This window comes from Clarias gariepinus, chromosome 8 (assembly GCF_024256425.1).
Source record: "Clarias gariepinus isolate MV-2021 ecotype Netherlands chromosome 8, CGAR_prim_01v2, whole genome shotgun sequence".
Taxonomy (NCBI): domain Eukaryota; kingdom Metazoa; phylum Chordata; class Actinopteri; order Siluriformes; family Clariidae; genus Clarias; species Clarias gariepinus.
Window position 1 is genome coordinate 577,373 of NC_071107.1, and position 21,049 is coordinate 598,421.

Consider the following 21,049-nt stretch of genomic DNA (forward strand, 5'->3'; position numbering starts at 1 on the left):
CAGCAAGGAGATTTGAAAAAAAAAATCTTATTAATTAAAATAAGTTATACAGCCAGAGTGCAGAAAATTTTTAATTACTCTTGCAAACCAAAATGTACAAAGAAAAGCTCTAGTCTCTAAATACTCATACTTGTTATAACTTAGAAAATTGAGAAAAAATACACAGCTTACCTCAATGTATTATTTATGTGACTTTGTGTCATTTAAAAATACAAACTCATAAATCATTACAAGGACCTTTAACCAAATACAGCACATTTTAACATACTTTAAATGTGAATAGACACCATAAAATGTGAATAGACCCCATAAAATCCTGCTGAAAAGAGAAGCTGTAGTAACGCAACAGGAAAGGTGTTTTAGGATTCAGGAGAACTTGCGCATGAACCTAAGCTTAATGTAGGTGATGATGAGGAATATGATGGTCATAAGTATCAGGGCCATGTAATTCTTCCATAATCCCCATGTAGAGTTGTCTATTCCTTGGGCCTGGAGATATTGCTCACCTGTGCAGCTGTAAGCACAAAAAAAATTCATATAATTATGTAAATAAGAAGGACTACATGAAACATTACTTAACACTGAAGCACTATAAGTGTTCAATTATTTGATTAAATTTTGTATTTTATTTTCTTATGTATTATTATTTTTTACAATTATAAAATGTGCAAAAATATATATTTTTAAATGAAGTGATATCAAGTTTTCACTGTAAAAAAAGTCCTTATTTTACATAAAGTAACTTTTAAATATTATAGTAGTTTTCCTTTAAAAAACACATACAAATCTCTGTAAAATTACAGATATTATCTGTAAATTATTAAGTCAACTGTTTTTTAAAAGTATTATTTCAATACTATTTTTTTTTTTACATTTATTAACAGATTTGACTTACTTGCACTAAGGCATTAGGATTTTGTATTGTTATTTGTACACATACATTATACAAGAACTATAGAGAAAAAAAAAAAAGGGAACACATTGTACATTGTAAAGTTTCCAATCCAACTTTTATTGGAACATTGGGAATCTTGTTTAAAATTGTTTATTTCTTCATAGGTTTTTAGTCAAGGATATTTTACAGATATCTTAAGTTTGTGGGAAAGAATGTTCCACTATAATCGCACAATAGTCTAAATATTTTATTTCATTTTTTTATTTTAGGATTTTACTGTAATGCTATAAAACTGAACTTCTTTTTATTGTATTTTGCATCATACTTGTACTATACTGTGTCACAGTTCTACAGGCTATTTTACAAATATTATAATCTTGTGTTTGTGTTAACACTGTATTAAAATTGTGTTCATAGGAATTTATGAAAAATCTGTGAAATAACATGGTTTTTGTGTTATTGCTTTATTTGAAGGTGTATGAAGGTGTACTCCCTCCATATATTATTATCATTTATTAGATAAGCATCAGGGTCTGTCAATTAATGGTGCCCTTGCTACACTAAAATGAGCTCACTGATCATTCAAAGCCTTACACCATACAAAGGGGTGCAGTGGTAATCAGAGAAGGGGAAAACAATGCTTTCCTGGAGCTTATTACATGGAACTAAAACATGATTAAGGTAATTATATGACTAAAATACTTTATCCACATGTTCTGCTTAACCATGAGGCCCAAAAGGGACATCAAGACAAACTGACCACCAATCTGTCACAATCACAATATATATTCACTGACACTGTAAACAATATTTTTTGTTCGTTTCCGAAGACTGGATGTAACATTAACATTTAAAAGGCTGTTTTAAATAGCACTTAGTGAGAGATAGTGTGTGTGGTTTACATACATGATTCCTTCAGTGCTGTTGGATGTTAGTGCATCAGAGAGATTGTGACAAAATGTCAGTCCCACAAGCTCATTGATCTGCAAAGCCTGTTGAAACACACCACCAACATCATGCTTCATGTCTTAATGCACAGGTCCAACAATTCAGTCTTTGAATACACAGTTTAAAGTATTTAAACTTAGTTGCAAATAAAATAAAGTAAAAAAATTTAGTTAAACGAATTCATAATCACAGTACTAACATTACAGTAAAAATTTATAATTTAAATTAAATATTTTTAGGATTGAATTTAAGCATTGTACCATAAACGTTAACACAATGAGCCATTAGATTTTATGTGTAATTAGAAAAGCTACGCGTGTAGAGTTTTGTTTCATCTTATACTTTGTGTTTTTTAAATTTGTAGTAGATTTATTAACTGAAATAAATTAAACTAAATGACCATAAAATTAAAACATTGTCAGATTAATGTGCAAAAACTAGTCCACTGTGGAGACGGCGATATGACATGATCACCTTCATCACAGCCGTAACCAAAGAAATCACTAATTTATCAATGAATTATTAAAATGCTCAGAGTCAGTCTGCTTGCTGTTTTCCTGACGCATTCATAATTATTAGTCTACTTCTGCCGCTGCACGCTGGAAAACTTTATGCATGCGGTTGAGCCCTTATTAGACTACGTAGGAAATTAAAGGAGGATCACAGTGCTCAACGCCACAAGCCCAAAACTAATCCTGCATTTATTTTTAGGTGTGCCAGCTGCCACAGTTCTTCTATGGCTCTTTATTGAAGTAAATAATTCAGTAACAAGCCTGTACATTTTCATTTAAAACAAGTACATCTGTATGAATAAATTGTTTAAATGTATGTAATTTATCTAAACAATGTAAGAAAAGGCTCATTGCTGTGCTGTTTGGGGGAGGGACGTGCTGATTATGTTTGGTCTGCTTTCTTTGCGTTTTGGTGTGTTGAGAGATGTCAATAGGTCTTACATATTCATTAAAAGTTGTGGATATTTTAGTGAAAACAGAAGCTCTGCTGAAAAAAAGTTAGGCACATCAGTCACTTTACCCCAAATAAAAAGAGGCAAAATTAATACCGAGCGGACAGAGCTCTCGCTGAGGGCGGTAAAACCACATTACTGTCATGCTAATGCCTGTATACAGATACAAACAGATACAAGTGTGGCTGAAAGGGTCTTCTGAGGCACTCCAGAACTGCTTTAGCACCACTGACTGGGATGTATTTTAGCAGGCTGCCACTCACAACAACTTTACAGACCTACAGGAGTACACAGAAACTGTCACTGTGTGGTAAAGCGAAAACCACCACTCGCTTATGGACGTGGTAATGTTCGTATAAGGTGGTAAAAATTATGGCTCTACCCGCAATAGCACTTCGGTGCAAAGTGATATTTATTTACAGTGCTCAGGAAATGTACAGTCCACTGGTGCAATATATTTACAGGTGGCCACACAAAACAAGGAAGAGGGAAAACAAAAAAAGAAAGCCAAAGTACCAAAAAAAAAAAAAACTGAAAAATAAAGGTTGGGAAATAAATCCCCCCCAAAAAACAGCACGTATCCACAATATACTAACTAAGGAAAAAAAAATAGCTCAAGGCACCACAGTTGCACTCTCGCTCTGACTTGGTTAACAAGCAACCATGTTGGAGTCTGGTCTTCTCTTTTATAGGCCAGACTCCGACCCTTCCTGGGACTCTCTCATTACTGGGTAATCACTGTTCATACTGAACCCATTACTTTTCCCTTGACACATGCTTAAAACATATTTTACACACTTGGCCAAGTTCCACACAACAAAATAAAAATAAAACATTCCTCTACAGAAACACTGCATTCAATAGGTAAATTTTACTTTGCCACAACTTTAGGCACCCCTCCTGACATTACACAATGGTTTGGCTGGACTCCAGTGCGCTGCGCCGGCGCGGCGCAGTCAGTGATGTCATAACTGCACCCTGCCCGGCCGCTCTGTTTGGCCGATGCAGCATCGCACACCGGAGTGCCGGCCGTCACACGCGCGTCTAAAAATAAAACATACCAGGACGCCAAAATAGCACAACACATTTAAATATCCAAGACTATGAACACATGCAAACAGAGGGAGTGATGTACACTATGTGCGCATACCATCAGTAGCGTGTGTGCACCCGCGCTGCCTACGGCAGGCACAAACAGCAGGGAGGGAAGTGAACGTGATGGTTTTTCCCAGAGGTAAGCGTGCGTGTGTGTGTGTTTGTGTGTGTGCGTGCATGCGTGCATGCATGCGTAGAGGGAGAGAGAATATGTATGTGTGCCAGGGTTGCTCAGCGGTGACATCTAGGCCACTTTATCACACACTGCCTACATTAACAAGCACAACTGAATGCATTCTTGCCCGTTTTGACACTCACAACAGCACCATGACACAGAAACACCCACCTCAGCCAGGTGATGACTATTTCCCCAGACAGCATGAGAAGATCCTTCTGGAGGATTAACGCACGCAAGGCCCCCGGTCCTGACAACATTCCTGGCCGCATATTTAGAGACTGTGCAGGGAAACTCACGGATGTCTTAACGGACATTTTTAACATCTCTCTGAGTCAGGCTGTTATCCCCACATGCTTCAAGACCACCACCATAATCCCAGTACCTAAAAAAAACATCTTCCTCCTGTTTTAATGACTTCCGCCCAGTTGCACTTACTCCCATCATTATGAATATTCTAGTTTGCTTATCAATCCAATCACTCAACCGATAATGCTACGGCCCTCCACTCAGCGCTCACCCACTTGGAAAACAAAGACTCTTATATTAGAATGCTGTTCATTGTCTTCAGCTCAGCGTTCAACACAATCAACCCACAACAGCTCACTCATAAATTGATTCAGCTGGGGATCAGCACCCCACTGTGCACCTGGCTGCTGGACTTCCTGACTGGCAGACCTCAGGCAGTACAGGTCGCCAATAACACTTCCAGCACCATCACGCTAAGCACGGGGGCTCCCCAAGGATGTGTGCTGAGCCCCCTCCTCTTCACACTGTTGACCCACGACTGCATACTATCACACGACTCCAACCTCTTTATCAAGTTTGCAGACGAAACGACTGTGGTGGGTCTCATTAGCAACAAAGATGAGAGTAACTACAGGAGTAAGGTGAGCCGCCTGGCTAGGTGGTGCACAGACAACAATCTCTCCCTGAACGTGGAAAAGACGAAGGAGATTGTGGTCGATTACAGGAGAACAGACACCCAATACTCTCCGCTGTCCATCAATGGTGCGATCATGAAGAGGGTAAGGAGCACCAAGTTCCTGGGTGTGCACATTACAGAAGATCTCTCCTGGTCCAACAGCACTGCAGCACTAGCCAAGAAAGCACAACAGCATCTCTACTTATTTCATCTCTGTTATTTGTAACGAGGATGAGAGAAACGTAATTATTTATGCACTGTACATGTAGAAGAATTGACAATAAAGTTTTTACTTTGACTTAGTGGGAGCATGAAGAGACTCAACTGAAGGGGGGCAAGTATTAAGTCTTGTGGGATTCCGAATGTCATGGACGTCCACTTAGACTTATGCTCTACTATACTTACATAATAACCTATCCCTTCTAAGTATGACCTGAACCATTTTAGTACCATCCCAGAAAGCCAGACACGGCTTTCCAGTCTTTCTCTTAGTATGTTATGCTCGACAGTGTCAAACGTAGCACTAAGATCTAGCAGTAAGATCTGGCACCGGGTGCTTCAAAGCTTTTCTGCTCACGGGCATGTGTAGGCACAAGCCAGATGTATGCACAATGTGGGCTCAAGCTGCCGTTCAATTTGGTTCGGTTCTTTCTCTTGAATGGTGTGGAAAATTTCTTGCAAAATTTCAGTTTTTAGGGCGGAAATTCAGAAGGAGGAACGTTCGTATGCTAAGGTACCACTGTTTACAAATTATTTTTTTACCCACTAGTTCCTCTTTTCGAAAGGAACCAAAGAATTAAAAAATTGTAAGAAATGCAAACAGCTTTATTCATCATCTCTTAAATTTTTGCTAGCATAATAACTAACTATACAAACCCGCTGTCACAATTAAACTATAGTGATCAGTACAAAGTGTACAGGTCTTATTCTCTGTGTGCCATCCATTGGTCTGGATCATAGGTCGGCAATTAGTGGCCCCCGGGCCACATGTGGCCCGCAAGCAAAAACATCTGGCCCGTGAGATTGTTTAAACTAGAGAATGAAAATAAATAAATGATATATTTTTAAAAATCAGACTGACAGTCTCAAAAAAGTTCTTTGTTTGGAAACCTCATTTTTCAGAACAGAAATATTTCAATCGATCTAAATTCTTATTTGTTATATCTGGATACGAGGGTGAATAAGCGCATCAGCGAGGTGCAGAGCGAACGCTCAACATGCAAAAACAAATTACGTCTTGTTGTGCTTTGCGAGCACCCAGGGGTCCGTTCTTCGTCTGTCTCTAACTCAGTTAGCTGGATTTGATTGTTGTGAATTTGTCCTGATCTTGGATTGTTTCGTTCTTCGATGCGCTTCTCGCATTTGCTTTCATAGCAACATATCCGTAAGCTTGAACCTGCTCGGAAGCAGGTTTATTTCATGTAAACAGGATTTAGCCCGCGCTCCTGCCGGGTTATGATTGGTTGAAATGGCGAGGTCACATCTGATTGGTTAAAGAGCACGACTGACGCAGACTGACTCACGTGGGAAAAGAAAAGGATCTTGCATATATCCTTGCATCTTGCACATTTATTTTTCAGGGGTTTGTCATAAATATGCGAATAAATAATTATATATAATAAAAATAAATATTTTATAATAATAAATTATATACCCGAAACAAATTTTATAACAAACAATATAAAACTATACATGTATTTCAAAAATATTAATATTTCTATTTTTTCATATACAACATATTTATTTTCATATTGCTTATTTTATTTTATTGTCTCATGTAATTTGTAAAGCATCAATCTATAAATTTATGTTCTAATATAATATTTAATAGCGATTATGTAGGGGGGGTCAATCCATGGCAGGGGGCATTTCTGCGCATAACACGTGTTACAAAAAAAATGGAGCCGCTCTTTTTCCATTTCGTCAACCAATAGCAGGGCTTGTGATCAGTGAGTAGACAACTCAATCCAGCTATACTAATCATCAACAACAGGTGAGCTCGAAGAACCAACCTAGCCGGATCGTAATTAGCACGATGATCTCATCTTAGATGCGTCAGTTTATCTCGGATCTCGGTTCTGTCATTTTACGAGCGCCTACCATTCATTCTCCCCTATTAATTCAATAAATTAGTCAATGTTTTGGTTGTGGCCCGCCATGTAATGGTTTGGAAAAAATCTGGCCCGAGGCCAAACTTAATTGCCGACCCCTGGTCTAGATCTTTTAAGAATTTTAATAGACCTAAAGCTGTATTAACATTAATGTTAAAAAAAGTCACCTCATGAATACATATAGAATGTAAATTAGAAATAACAAGCAGACCATCTAATCAGTAAGGAAATAAAAACAAATACTCTTTCTCAGCACTGTACATAATAATTAGGGCAGCTAGATTCCAGACTTTAACATTCTAAAGCATGTACTGTAAGAGGCTGTATAAGTGAGCCACAGATACTGTATAATTCACAGTGAATCAGGGGTAAATCATCTCAACCTGAGACGAGTATCAGTTTGCTTCAGTGGATGTAAAAATGAAGACTTATTTTCCATGGTAAGTAGCGTTCTTTAAATGTTAGCTTAGAGTGAACCTTACCGTGAGACCATAATGAGGGATGCTCAGGTACTTAAGCCAGGCGAGCCAGGCCATGACACTTTGCAGATTCACCAGCAGACCAGAGAAAATCTACAATAACCAATTCCTTACAGTTAGACAACTACTCTCTATGAATGAAAAGACCAATAAAAGACTTAATAAATATGCAAGCTTAATAGATGAATTAAAACTGTTCCCATGAAACTGAAAAGAATGTACAGGCCACTGGCAAATACTGAGGTCAGCTACACCACAGATTTCCAGGCAGGCAGACCTGCGGCCACCCGCGAGGATAGTTGCTAGGCGATGCCGCCGTGGAGGCAATCAGAGGAAATAAGCCACACGTGGGCATGCACCTATACTGTATAGGCCTCCTAGATTTGGCATGCGGCTAAGAGATCATTTAGGCAGAACAATGTATGGAGCGAGTCACTCTGTCTACAGTATGTGGTTCTGTATACGGACAAAGAGTGTATGAAAAAAGAAAAGAGAAAACAGTGTGATTGAAAGAAAAAGAAAAGAGTGCATAAAAAGAAAGAGAAAATAAGCCATGTTTAATTAAATGTAAATAGAAAGAACTTTTGTTTGAAGAAAACTGAAGTTAAATGCTATAAAAAGAATGAAGAGGTCCTTCCAGCAAAGAGGGCAATCTCCCAAAAAACAACCATTCAACTCATCCATTTCTCCATCACCCCATCCAAACCCAGCACCAGGCTTTTATTCTTTATACACTGATCTTGGCAAACCCCTTAACATCTGCCACGCTGCCACATATAACAGTTTGATAAAGCCTGACAAAGTAATATGTGTTCTACATAAACAGGTTCATATGTCGGTATAAAAAGCAAATATTGGACATGCTTCACTACACTTTATAAACACTTTAAAAACTCCATCCCCTTTTTTTGGGTGGTTTACCATTTCTAACTTACCATCATAAAGAGAAAGGTCAGGTTAATTAGAAGAGTTGCAGTGGCCACGACAGAATGATCAACGGAGATGGCCATGGTCATAGATGTGGCTGTGCATACCACTAGCATCATTGTGAACATGAAGATGAAGAATGCTGCTGCTGTGTGCTTAAATCCTACACACCCACACACACACACACACACACACACACAGTGCTGATATGAAAAAATATGCAATAATATGCAAGTTCTAAATTTAAAAAGTGTCTGACATCAAAATCTCACACTATTGCACAAAAGCTTAATTTCTTACCAATCATAAAGTAGACAATACAGCTGAAGATTATGGAAGGAATCATCTGCAGAGTGATTACATCAGACAAAATCTTAGACAGGAAGTACACAGACACTCTGTAGTAGCCGCTGATGTATTCATGACTGAAGGAAGGCATGGAAGAATGGCAGGATTTTATTTTTGCATAAACAATAAATAAATAAAATATGCAAACACAGGTATCAAAATGCAACATGCAACTGTAGTGAATGTAGTGAGAGTTGTACATACAGGAAGAGCTTCCTCTCAGTAATGAAAAGCTCGGCAGCTGACAGTGTACTGAAACAATGATTGTTTATAATGAAGAACAGAGCTCCTAATCTGAAAGCAAAAGAATAATAACACATATATTTATCATATATTTATCTTATTACTGCCTCTTGAATATATTATTGCAACTAAAAAATGAAAATTGTGTGTGTGTGTGTGTGTGTGTGTGTGTGTGTGTGTGTTGGGGGGGGGGGGGGTTAACAAAAAGCTAATCTCTCAAATGTTCTCGATTTATTAAATATTTCAAGCCTTTTTTGTTTTTTGATTCAATAACTCCACAGACAGATCACCTCCATGTCAGGCTGCAATGATGCAGTAATTCATGTTAAGGGGGATCATGAACTAACTGTAACATAATATACTGTTTATACGTTGGATATTTTTCCATCACAAATCCTTTTTGCTTTTCGCTTAGGAAATATTCTAATACATATCTGAATTTTTGACTTTCATGAGCTGTAAGTTGTAATCGTCTAAATTAAAATAGGCATGAAATGTGTCACTTCACATGTAATCAACCTGGAATATTTGAAGGTTTCACTGTTTAAATTATATTATGATAGAAATGTAACTCTTTTATGATATCCTATTTTTTTATGCTCTGTATAGTATTTAGAGTTGACCTCATTCCCAAGGTTTGCAACGTTCTAAAAAAAACTTAGACCCCCATCAGCTTGGAATCAATCTTTCCAATCCTAAAGATTGCACTGTAGTGAATCAGGATGATGAGGTGTCTGCATGACTTCACTTACCTGTTCTGTAATCCGCTCTGGTTGTTTTCCACTTTAAAGAAAATAGCACCGACAGTGAATGCCAATAAAGTGGTGACTGCCAACTGTAGGGTTGCACAAAGTCAACATTCAAGTCCAACATCATTCAACTCTCAGTAATCTTTCATGCCAATCACGACAGATGGGTAAAATACTGGATGTACTTATGCTGACAGTATAACTACATATGCACATTAGAACTAACATACTGAAAGACAATGTGAGAATATGCCCTGAGAGACCTTATGATTTTTGACCAGTAATGTCCTAAAAAAGTATAGATGCCAACAGCTGCAAAGGGGGCAGAATAAAGCCCTAAGCTAAATGAACAAATAGTACCAAATACATGTAGGTATTATTTTCTTATGTAGAAGCCACAAACTCCGATGAATAGTGTATGGCTCCGTGTACAGTTGCTCCAGCTATTCTTTCTCTCACTGGCACATACCATATCACTTTCAGTAGGATACAATCTGTTTAGCTTATGACTCAGTTAGCTGGGACTCATTAAACATTAATACTATTTAAAGCAATGTTTCTGTGGCATTAGCAATTGGCGGCATTTTTTGTCCCTGTAAGAAAGAAAGTGTGTGTGTTTGGTGTCTTTGGTAAAACAGAATATATAATACTGTTTGCCTTTTTTTCCAGGGGATGTTGGATAAATTTTACATATATTTGGACCAAAATAAGTTAACTAGTTGCTTATAATTTAAACAAGTTTGTGATATCATAACCTAAGGACAAATCTTTTTCAATATCAACTGCCTTTCTTGTAAAAACCTGATCATGATGTTTATAAATTGATATAATTAATAAAAGTGCAAAATAAGTAAATATAACACATATCATGACTATGAAATTGTAAAAAAGTTTAAAGAATCTTTACTGAAATAGCATAAATAGGTATGCATTAATTAATGTGATAATTACAATTAGTACTCCTCCTACGATTCAGTAGTATATTGACTCCTCTTAGATACTCCTCTCATATTGATGCTTACCATCTTTTCCATCTTATTTTAATTGTCTCTTGCATTTATGCTATATGTCTTACATTTCATATCCAAGAGGCCCAGCTTTTTAATTTTTGATTTTTTTTTTTTTACACGATTAAAGGGTAAGGCTTGTGCTTAAATGCAATGGTTTTAATACTTCTCGCAATAAGCTATATTATAAATGTCCAAACCTGCACAATGGCGGTCTGCGGGTTCAACACCAGGTTCTTGAATGTCCTCTTCACTAGCCAGTTTAACTGGTGGAAGAAACCACAGTTGTAGGTGATGGTGCGAGACTTGGTTTTGGTGCTGTACTCTTTGCCCCTCATGATACGCTCTAGTTCAGCTTTGGTTTCCAGAGCATGGTTGCTCTCCCTGTATTTCTCCAAAAGATGCTTTTCCGTGCTCTGCCTTATGTCTCCAGACTCTTCAGGCTTTATATCTGTATTAGAGGATCATTCACGACGATGAGAATTCAATCTCATGGGGACTTAAAAGTAATCCAATCTGATTAATTGGAATTAAAACTAATTCATGGATCACGGGCCAGAAAATTATTTACATGGTCACATCATACAAATATTTTTAGCATAGACAAAAAGTGGTGGTTAAATATTACCAAGAAAAAGAGTTTAAAAGAAAGGAGTGTGCAGGTGGGGCAAACAATGGTGATCAGTGATTAATCATCAAGAATCACTGATCCCTAATGTATGGGTATATATTAGTGACAGCACTGGATGAAAAACAGTCCTTTCACCATAAAAACCTTTACAAACTACAATTATGACACAGTACACTTAACCTTTCATAGGAATCAATAACATACTTATTCAAGCATTTTGGATAAATTCTCTCCTTGAGCAATTTCCTGTCTTTAAGCACTTCAGAAGTTTGGTGGTAGACCACAGGCAATCTTGGTTATGATTCAACATGTCATGGGTTTCATAGAGGTATGTAACTCAAACCTATCACTTTTGATGCTAAGCAAGCTACTAAATATTGTACTATAGTTTTCTGTAGTTGCAAGGTCACACTGGGGAAAAGCATTTGTAAAATGCAAATAAATACCTTCCACAATCTGCAGCCCGACTCTGGAGTCTCCATTAATTACATCCAAGAAGAAATCTGCTGGGTTATTATAGGCTTCACATACATAACCTGAAATAGCATATTAAAAGCAAACATCATGAGCTTGGGAGGGTGACTACCATTTATTCCAGCACTACTTTCAGCACCAACTATATTCAGTAGAAATTGACATAAAGTGGCCACAGCATGTCAGAAATGCTTATGTGTTACAGACACAATTAAATATTTAAAGGTGACTTTTTTATGTACAAATAAGTAACATTTGTAAAACATGGCATCAAATAATGGTTTGGGCCATAACTCTTAAAAAAAACAGCTGAGAAAACCCATTTTTGAAATTAACTCCCAATAGTCATTTAATACACATTTACAGCCACTGTAAAGCTTGTATATAACTTTGGAAAAATTAGCAGGTAGGAATAGAAATTACACACAAAGACGGGAATCAAACCTGGACCCTGGAGATGCAAGCCGTACTGCCAATATTAATTCAATGACCCCTAATAATTTTTTTTACTCCATGTATGTTTTGCATGCATGTATTTTTTTCAAGTTTACCAATGTTGGCAAAGTAGTCTAGTGCATCATTGGCTGGTCCATGGTAGACTTGTTTGCCACTGACAAGCATTGTGAGGTTGTCAAACAGCTGATAGATGGAGTAGCGTGGCTGGTGGATGGACATGATTATGGTACGTCCATTACTGGCCATTCTAAGGACAGGATAACAATACATTGATAACAAAATTTACAGGATTTGGCAAATATTAAATTTTTTTTCATATCTCTTTTCACATTTTCCCTAAAGTCCTCTGTCCTGAAAACGTTCCACATATCTTAAAAACTTAAACGTACAGTTTTACTTTAAATTTTTACATTGATGCTCTGACCCAGCTATCTCCCCTTAATGATTTGCCTGTTGTTAAAGTCCCACATCATCAACATGTTAACTGATAGAACTAACTTTTCACTTGCCACTTTTTCTCATACAAATGGATGAATGTATATACAGTGTATATATGATAATATATTGGACTGAATAGATTATTATCAAATATGACTTGCCTTGTAGCCTAAACTAAATTTAGTTATACTAATCAAAATAGAGAATTCAACAATGTTGTGATATTTAACACTAAGAAATCAGTTCAAAAGAGAGAATGTACAAATATGTAAAATTAATAGTTTTAATAGATTTTTTTTCCCCCAAAAAACCATCTTGTATTTCTTGAAGATTGGTTCTCTCAGTATAACTTCTAACCTTTTGAGCAGCAGTAAAACGGAGTTGGCGGTGCTGGCATCCAGGCCTGTTGTGGGTTCATCTAGGAACAGTACAGAAGGATCAATGATCATCTCCATGCCAATGCTGGTCCTCTTTCGTTCACCTCCAGAGATGCCACGAATCAGCGGAGTACCCACCTGAATGACCAAAAGCATGACATTTGTAAATATGTATATATGCAAATAAGGCATGTTGGATAAGTTTTATTTATTTGGGCCACATGTTCAATTTTTCCATTCTGCAATAAAAAACAATTATTTTAGCTAAACTGGTAAATATTTGGTTTTGTTTGTGATCTATTGAAAGTATGTTAGGCCTAACAACATGATAGAAATAACTTTGAACATACTTTTTGTCTCACCTTACCTATTAAAAACTATAGTTCTGTTGAATGTGGGTAGATGGACAGTGCAGGTGTATTTCTGCATGTGCATGTGAGTACCTTTATGTCTGCCACCCTACTGAGGCCTAACTCTGAAATGAGACAATTAACTCTGGCCTCCTTTTCTTTCTGTTTTATGGAGGATGAAAGACGAAGTGCAGCTGAGAAGCACAGATTCTCCCGCACAGTCAGAGTGCCCATCACGATGTCATCCTATTCACACAAATATCAAGGTTTACACACAGTAACAGTAATGTTCTTCTTTAAAGTACTGCAATTCCAGTAAAGTACTTTATATACATCGAAATTAATTTCATTTATCTGCCATTTTTCATTTTACCAAAGTGCTGTTTAATTTTTAAACATTATTTTTGAAATTTTTAAAGTTTCAGTTTAAAATTAGATATATTCTGAACCACCAACTTTATACCATATATATATCGCTTAGTCTCTTAATATGTTTCATGTGATCTCAATAGCAATCAGCAACATTTTTATGTTTTGTAACCATTATAACTTGTGAACCTTAAATATTATGGTTAGAAAAACTTATAACAACAAATATTTGACCAATGCACTGGTGCTAATAGCCTAAAAATACTGCTAATACTGTATATGTACTGTATTATAGGGCATCACTCTGCCTCCATGCTCTGCTGGGGTTTCACTACACCTCACAGCTTGGTACTTTACTGCTTAAACCTTGCTTCCCCATCTGTTAATTTCCTTTTAATCATTGTTTACCAGACCCTTTATTGTTCTGTGTTTATAAGCTTTTATAATATATCTTATCTTCATTGTACTGGATATAACTTTGGTGCCCTTGCCTTAACAACCTTACCTTAGACAATTCTGTCTGGACTAATTTAAAAAAATATATGTTTTCAAGCAATATGTTTAAAAAAAAATTTATAAATTCAATCTTGAAATTAGTTATAAATGTCTACTGCAGAATTAAAATATTAGCTTTGTTTTCTTTCATTATGAGAAATATTTGATTAATTTAAGCAATTTCTTCTTAAATCCCTAAACCCCCCCCGTACCTGTACTACATAACCAGAGAGGCATTTGTAATTAGATGGCTGCGGAGATCCATCAATCAGGACTTCACCAGAGAGACCTGTGGGGTCTTTCCTTGCTGCAAGCACATCCAAAAACCTGAAATTGACAAGTCAGATATAATTGACACTTTCATACCGTACTGTATTAAATAAAACATATTTTTTAACTATAATAACTGGACTAGGATAGAGGGAATAACATCCAGTACAGTCTTGTATAAATTTTAAGAGAACAAAAACAGATAACTAAATGTTATTTACACAAAGTAGGCAGTTCACAATTTTTATCTTATTTTTGGTTTATTGTAATACAAATATTTTTAATATCAAATATGATAATGCTTTTCCCCTTCTAAATCTAAGAAATGTAAAAAATAAAGTTTTTAAAAAATAAAGTAAAAAAATATTTACATATAATCTAGTTTAGAAACTTTAATATTTGCCTTAACTGCATTTAAGTTAGCAAAGTTTGCTTTATTAGTTTAAATAATAATAACAATAATAATAATAATAATAATAATAATAAAACTTCTAAAAAAAGAAAAGAAAAAATGTTTATCCCAGACATATTATCTTAGCTGAACTTGAAAGAGATATTTATCTTAGTACTTACGAAGATTTGCCACTTCCTGTAGGGCCTAAGATGGCGTTTAAACCAGGTTTCATTATTCCACTATAGAGAAAAAGATCAACATCGATCATCGATGCTTGTTTAAGGTGTAGAATGATTGTGTCTATTATTGTGTGTAGCATATTGAACACTCAGTCTCACTTTCGGTCGTATACGTAAGTACAGTATAGCTTTCAGTTTAAAAGAGATAAGTATGAGCTAAGACTTACTTGAGGTTCACCAAGATGTCCTTAGTGATGCTCTTTTTCATACAGGACCTACTTCTCATCGTCACGCTGTATTGGATGTTGTGGAAGCTCACAGTGGCTCCATGCTGATGTATGACCGGCTCTTTGGTAAAGACTTTTTGTTCTATTTTTCCATTTTGGCCCACATCTTCAAGTATATGAACATTGATATGACCCTCCATCTCCAGAGGTGTTCCTTTTGCAGAGATCCAGAATAAATGTAATGGTTGATTGATATGATAATCAAGCACAATAAAAGCGACTGAGTTTCTCAGCTGAGAACAAATCTTTAAATAAGAACAAAGATAAAAACAGCAATTTATGTTAAGTTATAGAATAACTGGATACTTTCTAATTATCACAGATAAAAACAATGTTCAACATGGGTAAATACTGCAATTTAAGATCATAATAAGGAACAATAATAATTGTCATTTCCACATTGCCTAGTAAATGTATGACTGTGTGGGTACAGAGTCAAAAAAAAAAAAAAAAAAAAACTCTTCCCAGTTGTGTTGGACTAATGACACTTAGTTATTAACCTAGTTAACCCAGTGTAAGTATGTATCCAATGATGTAAACTTTAAAGCACTTTTTGTAAGTCGCTCTGGATAAGAGCGTCTGCCAAATGCCTAAATGTAAATGTAAATTTACAGGATAAATTGTATACGTAATGGATCCATATTGCCAAATATGGATCCATTACAAATATGGATCCATTATAAAAAATCTTCTTTTTTAGGTGGCTGTCGTATAAGTATGTCAAACTCAAATTCAAGTTTGAATTGCTTATACGACTGCCACCTAAAAAAGGTTTTCTTTGTAAGAATGAATTGCACTAGTAAGTACAATTAATTTTAAAAAAAATATTCATATAGAGAAATAAAAATATAAAACAAAAGAAAATGATACAATATAAAAAAAAACTTGAAGCTGAAAATGGTACAATATGTAGAAGGTTGCTAATACATTTTGGGGCAAAATATTTGGACCAATGCCACTGTAAATGTGCACCATATTCAAAGCGAAAAACAGAAACATTCAGTTGCATTAATTTCTTATTTTTGAGATCTTTTATTGATTATTGGGGAATCAACTTCCAGAACCTCTTTTCCATCCTGGAATATAACCGTGCCATCAGGGGGGAAAAAAAGTTCCAAAATAATGCATTACAAATTTACCATGTGTAAAAAGGGGACTATTTCAATACTTGGCAAGATATCAAGTTAAAATTACAAAATTGATCTTTTTATCAAAATACATTTTGTAAACATAAACTTGAAATTATTTTGTGTTTTACTAATATCCTGGTATATTATATAAACTAATTACAGTATACAGATTTTGCAAGTTATGTTTATGTGATAAATATAATAATAGAAATAAAAATAGAAATGGAAATTCAAGTTCATAAAAATTAGTGATAATTATGTGGAAAAGAAAAAAAAAAGATGTACACACCTGCACTTTCTTCTCCTCTTATGCTGGGGGTGATAATCACAACTGACAATTAAAGGGTGTGTTGAAAGGTCAGAAAAGACCTTGTTACTGTCCTGAGTGTTTGTTATTGTTGTGGTACGGTCATGTTTTATGTAGACATGGATTAGTGAAGTTTAAAGTATAAATACCTTTCATGAAAAAGAAATTACGTCATTTTCAGTTCCATACCTTTTACCACATCCCAAAGATTCTCAATGGGGTTAAGGTCTGGACTCTGTAGTGGCCAATCCATGTGTTAACATGATGTCTCATGCCCCCTAAACCACTCTTTCACAGTTTGAGCCTAATAAATCGTGGCATCGTCATCTTGTTATCAGCTGAACTGTAGTAATCACTGCAGCATTATCCAATTGAAGCCTCTTAACTATTCGCATAGTAAAATACAGTACACAAAGGAGTCAAAGGTAGTTCAATGGTTAACGTGTTGGAATGCTAATCGAAAAGTCACAGGTTCAAACCCCACCCGCACCCAGTTGCCACTGTTGGGACATTGAGCGAGGCCCTTAAGCCTTACCTGCTCAGATGTATAATGAGACAAAAACGTAAGTCACTGTGGATAAGGGTGCCTGCTAAATGATGTAAATGTACAAAGTTTCCCTTAATAATTAACCTTGTTTTAGACACATAATTAATGTTTTTTCTACACCAGGGCTATAGTTACTGACTAAGTTTACATGCACATTTATTAGCTCAATACACATACTGTAGTTTCTGCATGAATTTGGAAAATGTTCCAATCTGTAATATTAATAGATCACTGCAACGGTGTACCATTGTGGACTAAAGCTAAATGATATCTTGCAGTGTAGCTATAGTGGACATTTGTGGCATGTCTACATTGTCAATATCATAAATTCTTTATTAATAATATATGATTATGTTATAAAATATATACACTTTAAAACTACATTTAGTTGCAGTATTTTTTTATTTTAACATCTCAGTTGAAATACATCCATGTAGTGTTTAACTTACTGGTAATAATTTTATGTTTCCTTTCTCCAACAAAGCCAATGGCTTGAGCAGTTCTCGAACCCTATTGGCAGGTAGGATTTCTAGTAGAACGTGGTATGTTTCCTTTTTGTATTTAAGGTTGCACACAGGTTTCAAGAGGATCAAACATTTGTCAGCTGCCCCTGGATAAGTGCAACATGACCCTATTATTCTTATTCATACAGCAATTTCCTAAATGGATCTTTTTATTGAAGGAAATCAGTTTCAGGTTTGTACGGAGCAGTGCTGCTAATTTAATCTACATGAATTAATCTACATAAAAATAATAATGCATGGTCACATCATAGTATGGTCGGTAAGGCTTAACTAAGTCATGATTATTAGCGAATCCAGTAAATTCAGATGATCGAAGTGGTTCAGCTAAGCATTGAAATGACTAAGAAGCCATTTAAATCATGGAACTTGGAAATACACAGCATCATCATGACAAAGTAAAAGTGTACTTGACCTTTCAAATGTGCTTGCAAATCAAAAAAGAAAAGACCTACTATCTGTTTACAAAAATATACACACTTTACATTACATGAGAAAAAAAAAATATTCATACAGAATCATCTGTAAATGATGGGCCACATCTAGTTATTTTTCTTGTTAGACAATTAGTGCACATGTACTGGACACTAAAGCCCTACTTTTCTTCACAAAAGCAGATCTGCAGTATACTGAAGTATTACTAATATCGCACTGTTTACAAATACAGATTAAAAATGTTTTATTGTTTGGCTTTTCTTTCTGGTCCCATAACTCCCAGTTCATATTCAAACTCCTGTGTTTGTCACATGACCTTGCGTTTGTCCTCTGCATTGTAGTCAGAGGGAGGGAGAGAGAGAGAGATGCTAACTGTTTATACAACATTAGGTACCTTGTGTTTCCAGTAGCACTTGTATAAGATATGACTAAAATATAAACATTGTAAAAGCTTTCTTTGTGCCTTGATTTTAAAGGGAAAAAAAGACACTGACAATATGGCTTGATTAGAATATCTAATACAGGATGGTATGTACTGTGTAGGACAAGTAGAAATTCAAATTCAAATTTTATTTGTCACATACACAGTCATACACAGTACGATATGCAGTGAAATGCTTAGACAACTCCTGACCTTAAAACAAAAGACTATGAATAAGAAATAAATATGAAAAAATAAAATAAAAGGTTAATTTAACTAGGAAGAATAAAATAAAATCTAAAATTAAAGGTAAAATAAAATAACTGTACAACAAAAATACACAATATAGAAAATATATGAAGAAATATCTAAAAAAAAGAGAACAGCTGTACAAAGTAGGTTTGGATTTGTGTCATTTTGTGGAATGAAGTTAGATAAAATGGCAAAAAGAAAATGGTAATGTCCAGGGTAGTGCAATCCACATATTTAATGCTTCATGCTTCTTAGTATTTTTCCTTCTGCTAACACTCCTCCCACTGTTCTAGGAGATTTCAACCTTCCATCTGACAAACTCCAATCCTCTTTACTTCTCCCTTGTTTTTTGCCGCCCTCCCCCAGTTACAGATATCACTGTTATTCCTCTTCATAATTCTGATTATTATCTGGTATCCTTCACCATAACCCTTCCTATTTTATGTAAACCTTTTACCCGCAGAAACCTTCTCTCTGTCTCCCCTTCCTCTGTGTCTTCCTGCACCCTATCATCCCTCCCAGACCCAGACTCCTTCTCCTCTCTACCACTGGAGACTGCGGCTGAAACTTTTCTCTCCTCTTTCTCCTCATCCATAGATCTCCTTTGCCCGCTGTCATCTAAACCAAGGAAGACGTCTTGTCCTGCTCCTTGGCTATCTGATGTACTGCGCAACAACAGGAGAGAATTAAGAACTGCAGAGAGAAGATGGAAGAAATCGCAACCTGATGCAGATCTCATCTCTTACCAGACTCTTCTCTCCAAATTCTCATGTGATGTGACTTCTGCCAAAACTACCTTCTTCAGAGAAAAGCTGGAAGCCTCTGCACATGATCCTGGCAAACTCCACAACATCTCCTCACTACTCAACCCACCGATTCCTCCTGCCCCTTCCTCTCTGACTGCTGACGATTTTGCCACATTCTACGATGGAAAGATTGCAGCAATCCGCCAGTCCTTCACTCCCAACCAAACTCCTACGGCAGAACCTCAGGACCTTCCCTTCCCTCTCTTAGCAGAATTCTCCAATCTGTCATCTGATGAGATTCAGCACATCATCTCGTAATCTAACCCCACCACCTGTTCATTAGACCCAATCCCTTCTAGAATGCTCCAGGCCATCTCCCTTCACCAGAACCATCATCAACCATTCCATATCATCTGGTCATGTTCCTGCTGCTTTTAAGAAGGCAAGGGTTATTCTCATCCTCAAGAAACCCTGCCTGGACCCATCAGAAGTTAACAACTATCGCCCGTTATCACTTCTCTCTTTTATTTCCAAAATTCTTGAAAGAACTGTATATAACCAAATGTCTCTCTATCTTTCACAGAACAACCTTAGTGATCCCAACCAATCTGGATTAAAAGTGGCACATTCCACAGAGACTGCCCTTCTGTCAGTCACTGAGAAGCTCCATGCTGCTAAATCTGCTAAACTCCATGCTGCTAGATCCTCATCCTCCTGGACCTGTCAGCTGCATTTGACATGGTGAACCACAAGATTCTATTATCTATTCTTACAAGCCTTGGAGTTTGTGGAACAGCGTGGCAATGGTTTGCTTCTTACCTAGATGATAGGTCATATGAGGTAACATGGAGGGGATCTACATCTGCCCCACGTAGACTCTCTACTGGTGTCCCGCAGGGCTCAGTACTTGGTCCTCTTCTGTTTTCCCTATATACCCGGTGTGATACATGGAGTATGTTGAACATGAAATAATGGTCTCACCAAGTTGTGTTTAAAACTATTTTTATTAATTCTATTGTTTTTTACAGTCCCATGGAAGGTGCACATTCCAGTGTGACTGTTTTTCTTTTGTTCCTGTAAAGTGTTGTTATTTGTAAAAGACAT

The 21,049-nt window shown here is 36.2% G+C and overlaps 1 protein-coding gene across 1 annotated transcript; it reads right to left on the reverse strand.

Moving 5' to 3' along the window:
• Window positions 1-232: 232 nt before the first annotated feature.
• LOC128529032 (broad substrate specificity ATP-binding cassette transporter ABCG2-like) lies at window positions 233-15,726 on the reverse strand. The gene is made up of 15 exons (XM_053502332.1): window positions 15,527-15,726; window positions 15,300-15,359; window positions 14,669-14,783; window positions 13,686-13,838; window positions 13,223-13,380; window positions 12,523-12,674; window positions 11,944-12,033; window positions 11,067-11,317; window positions 9,863-9,945; window positions 9,072-9,161; window positions 8,820-8,944; window positions 8,528-8,682; window positions 7,596-7,685; window positions 1,802-1,887; window positions 233-514 (listed from the first exon to the last, which is right to left on the reverse strand). Exons 1-15 carry the CDS (start codon window positions 15,724-15,726, stop codon window positions 367-369), a joined length of 1,956 nt encoding a protein of 651 aa, XP_053358307.1. The 3' UTR covers window positions 233-366.
• Window positions 15,727-21,049: the final 5,323 nt, after the last annotated feature.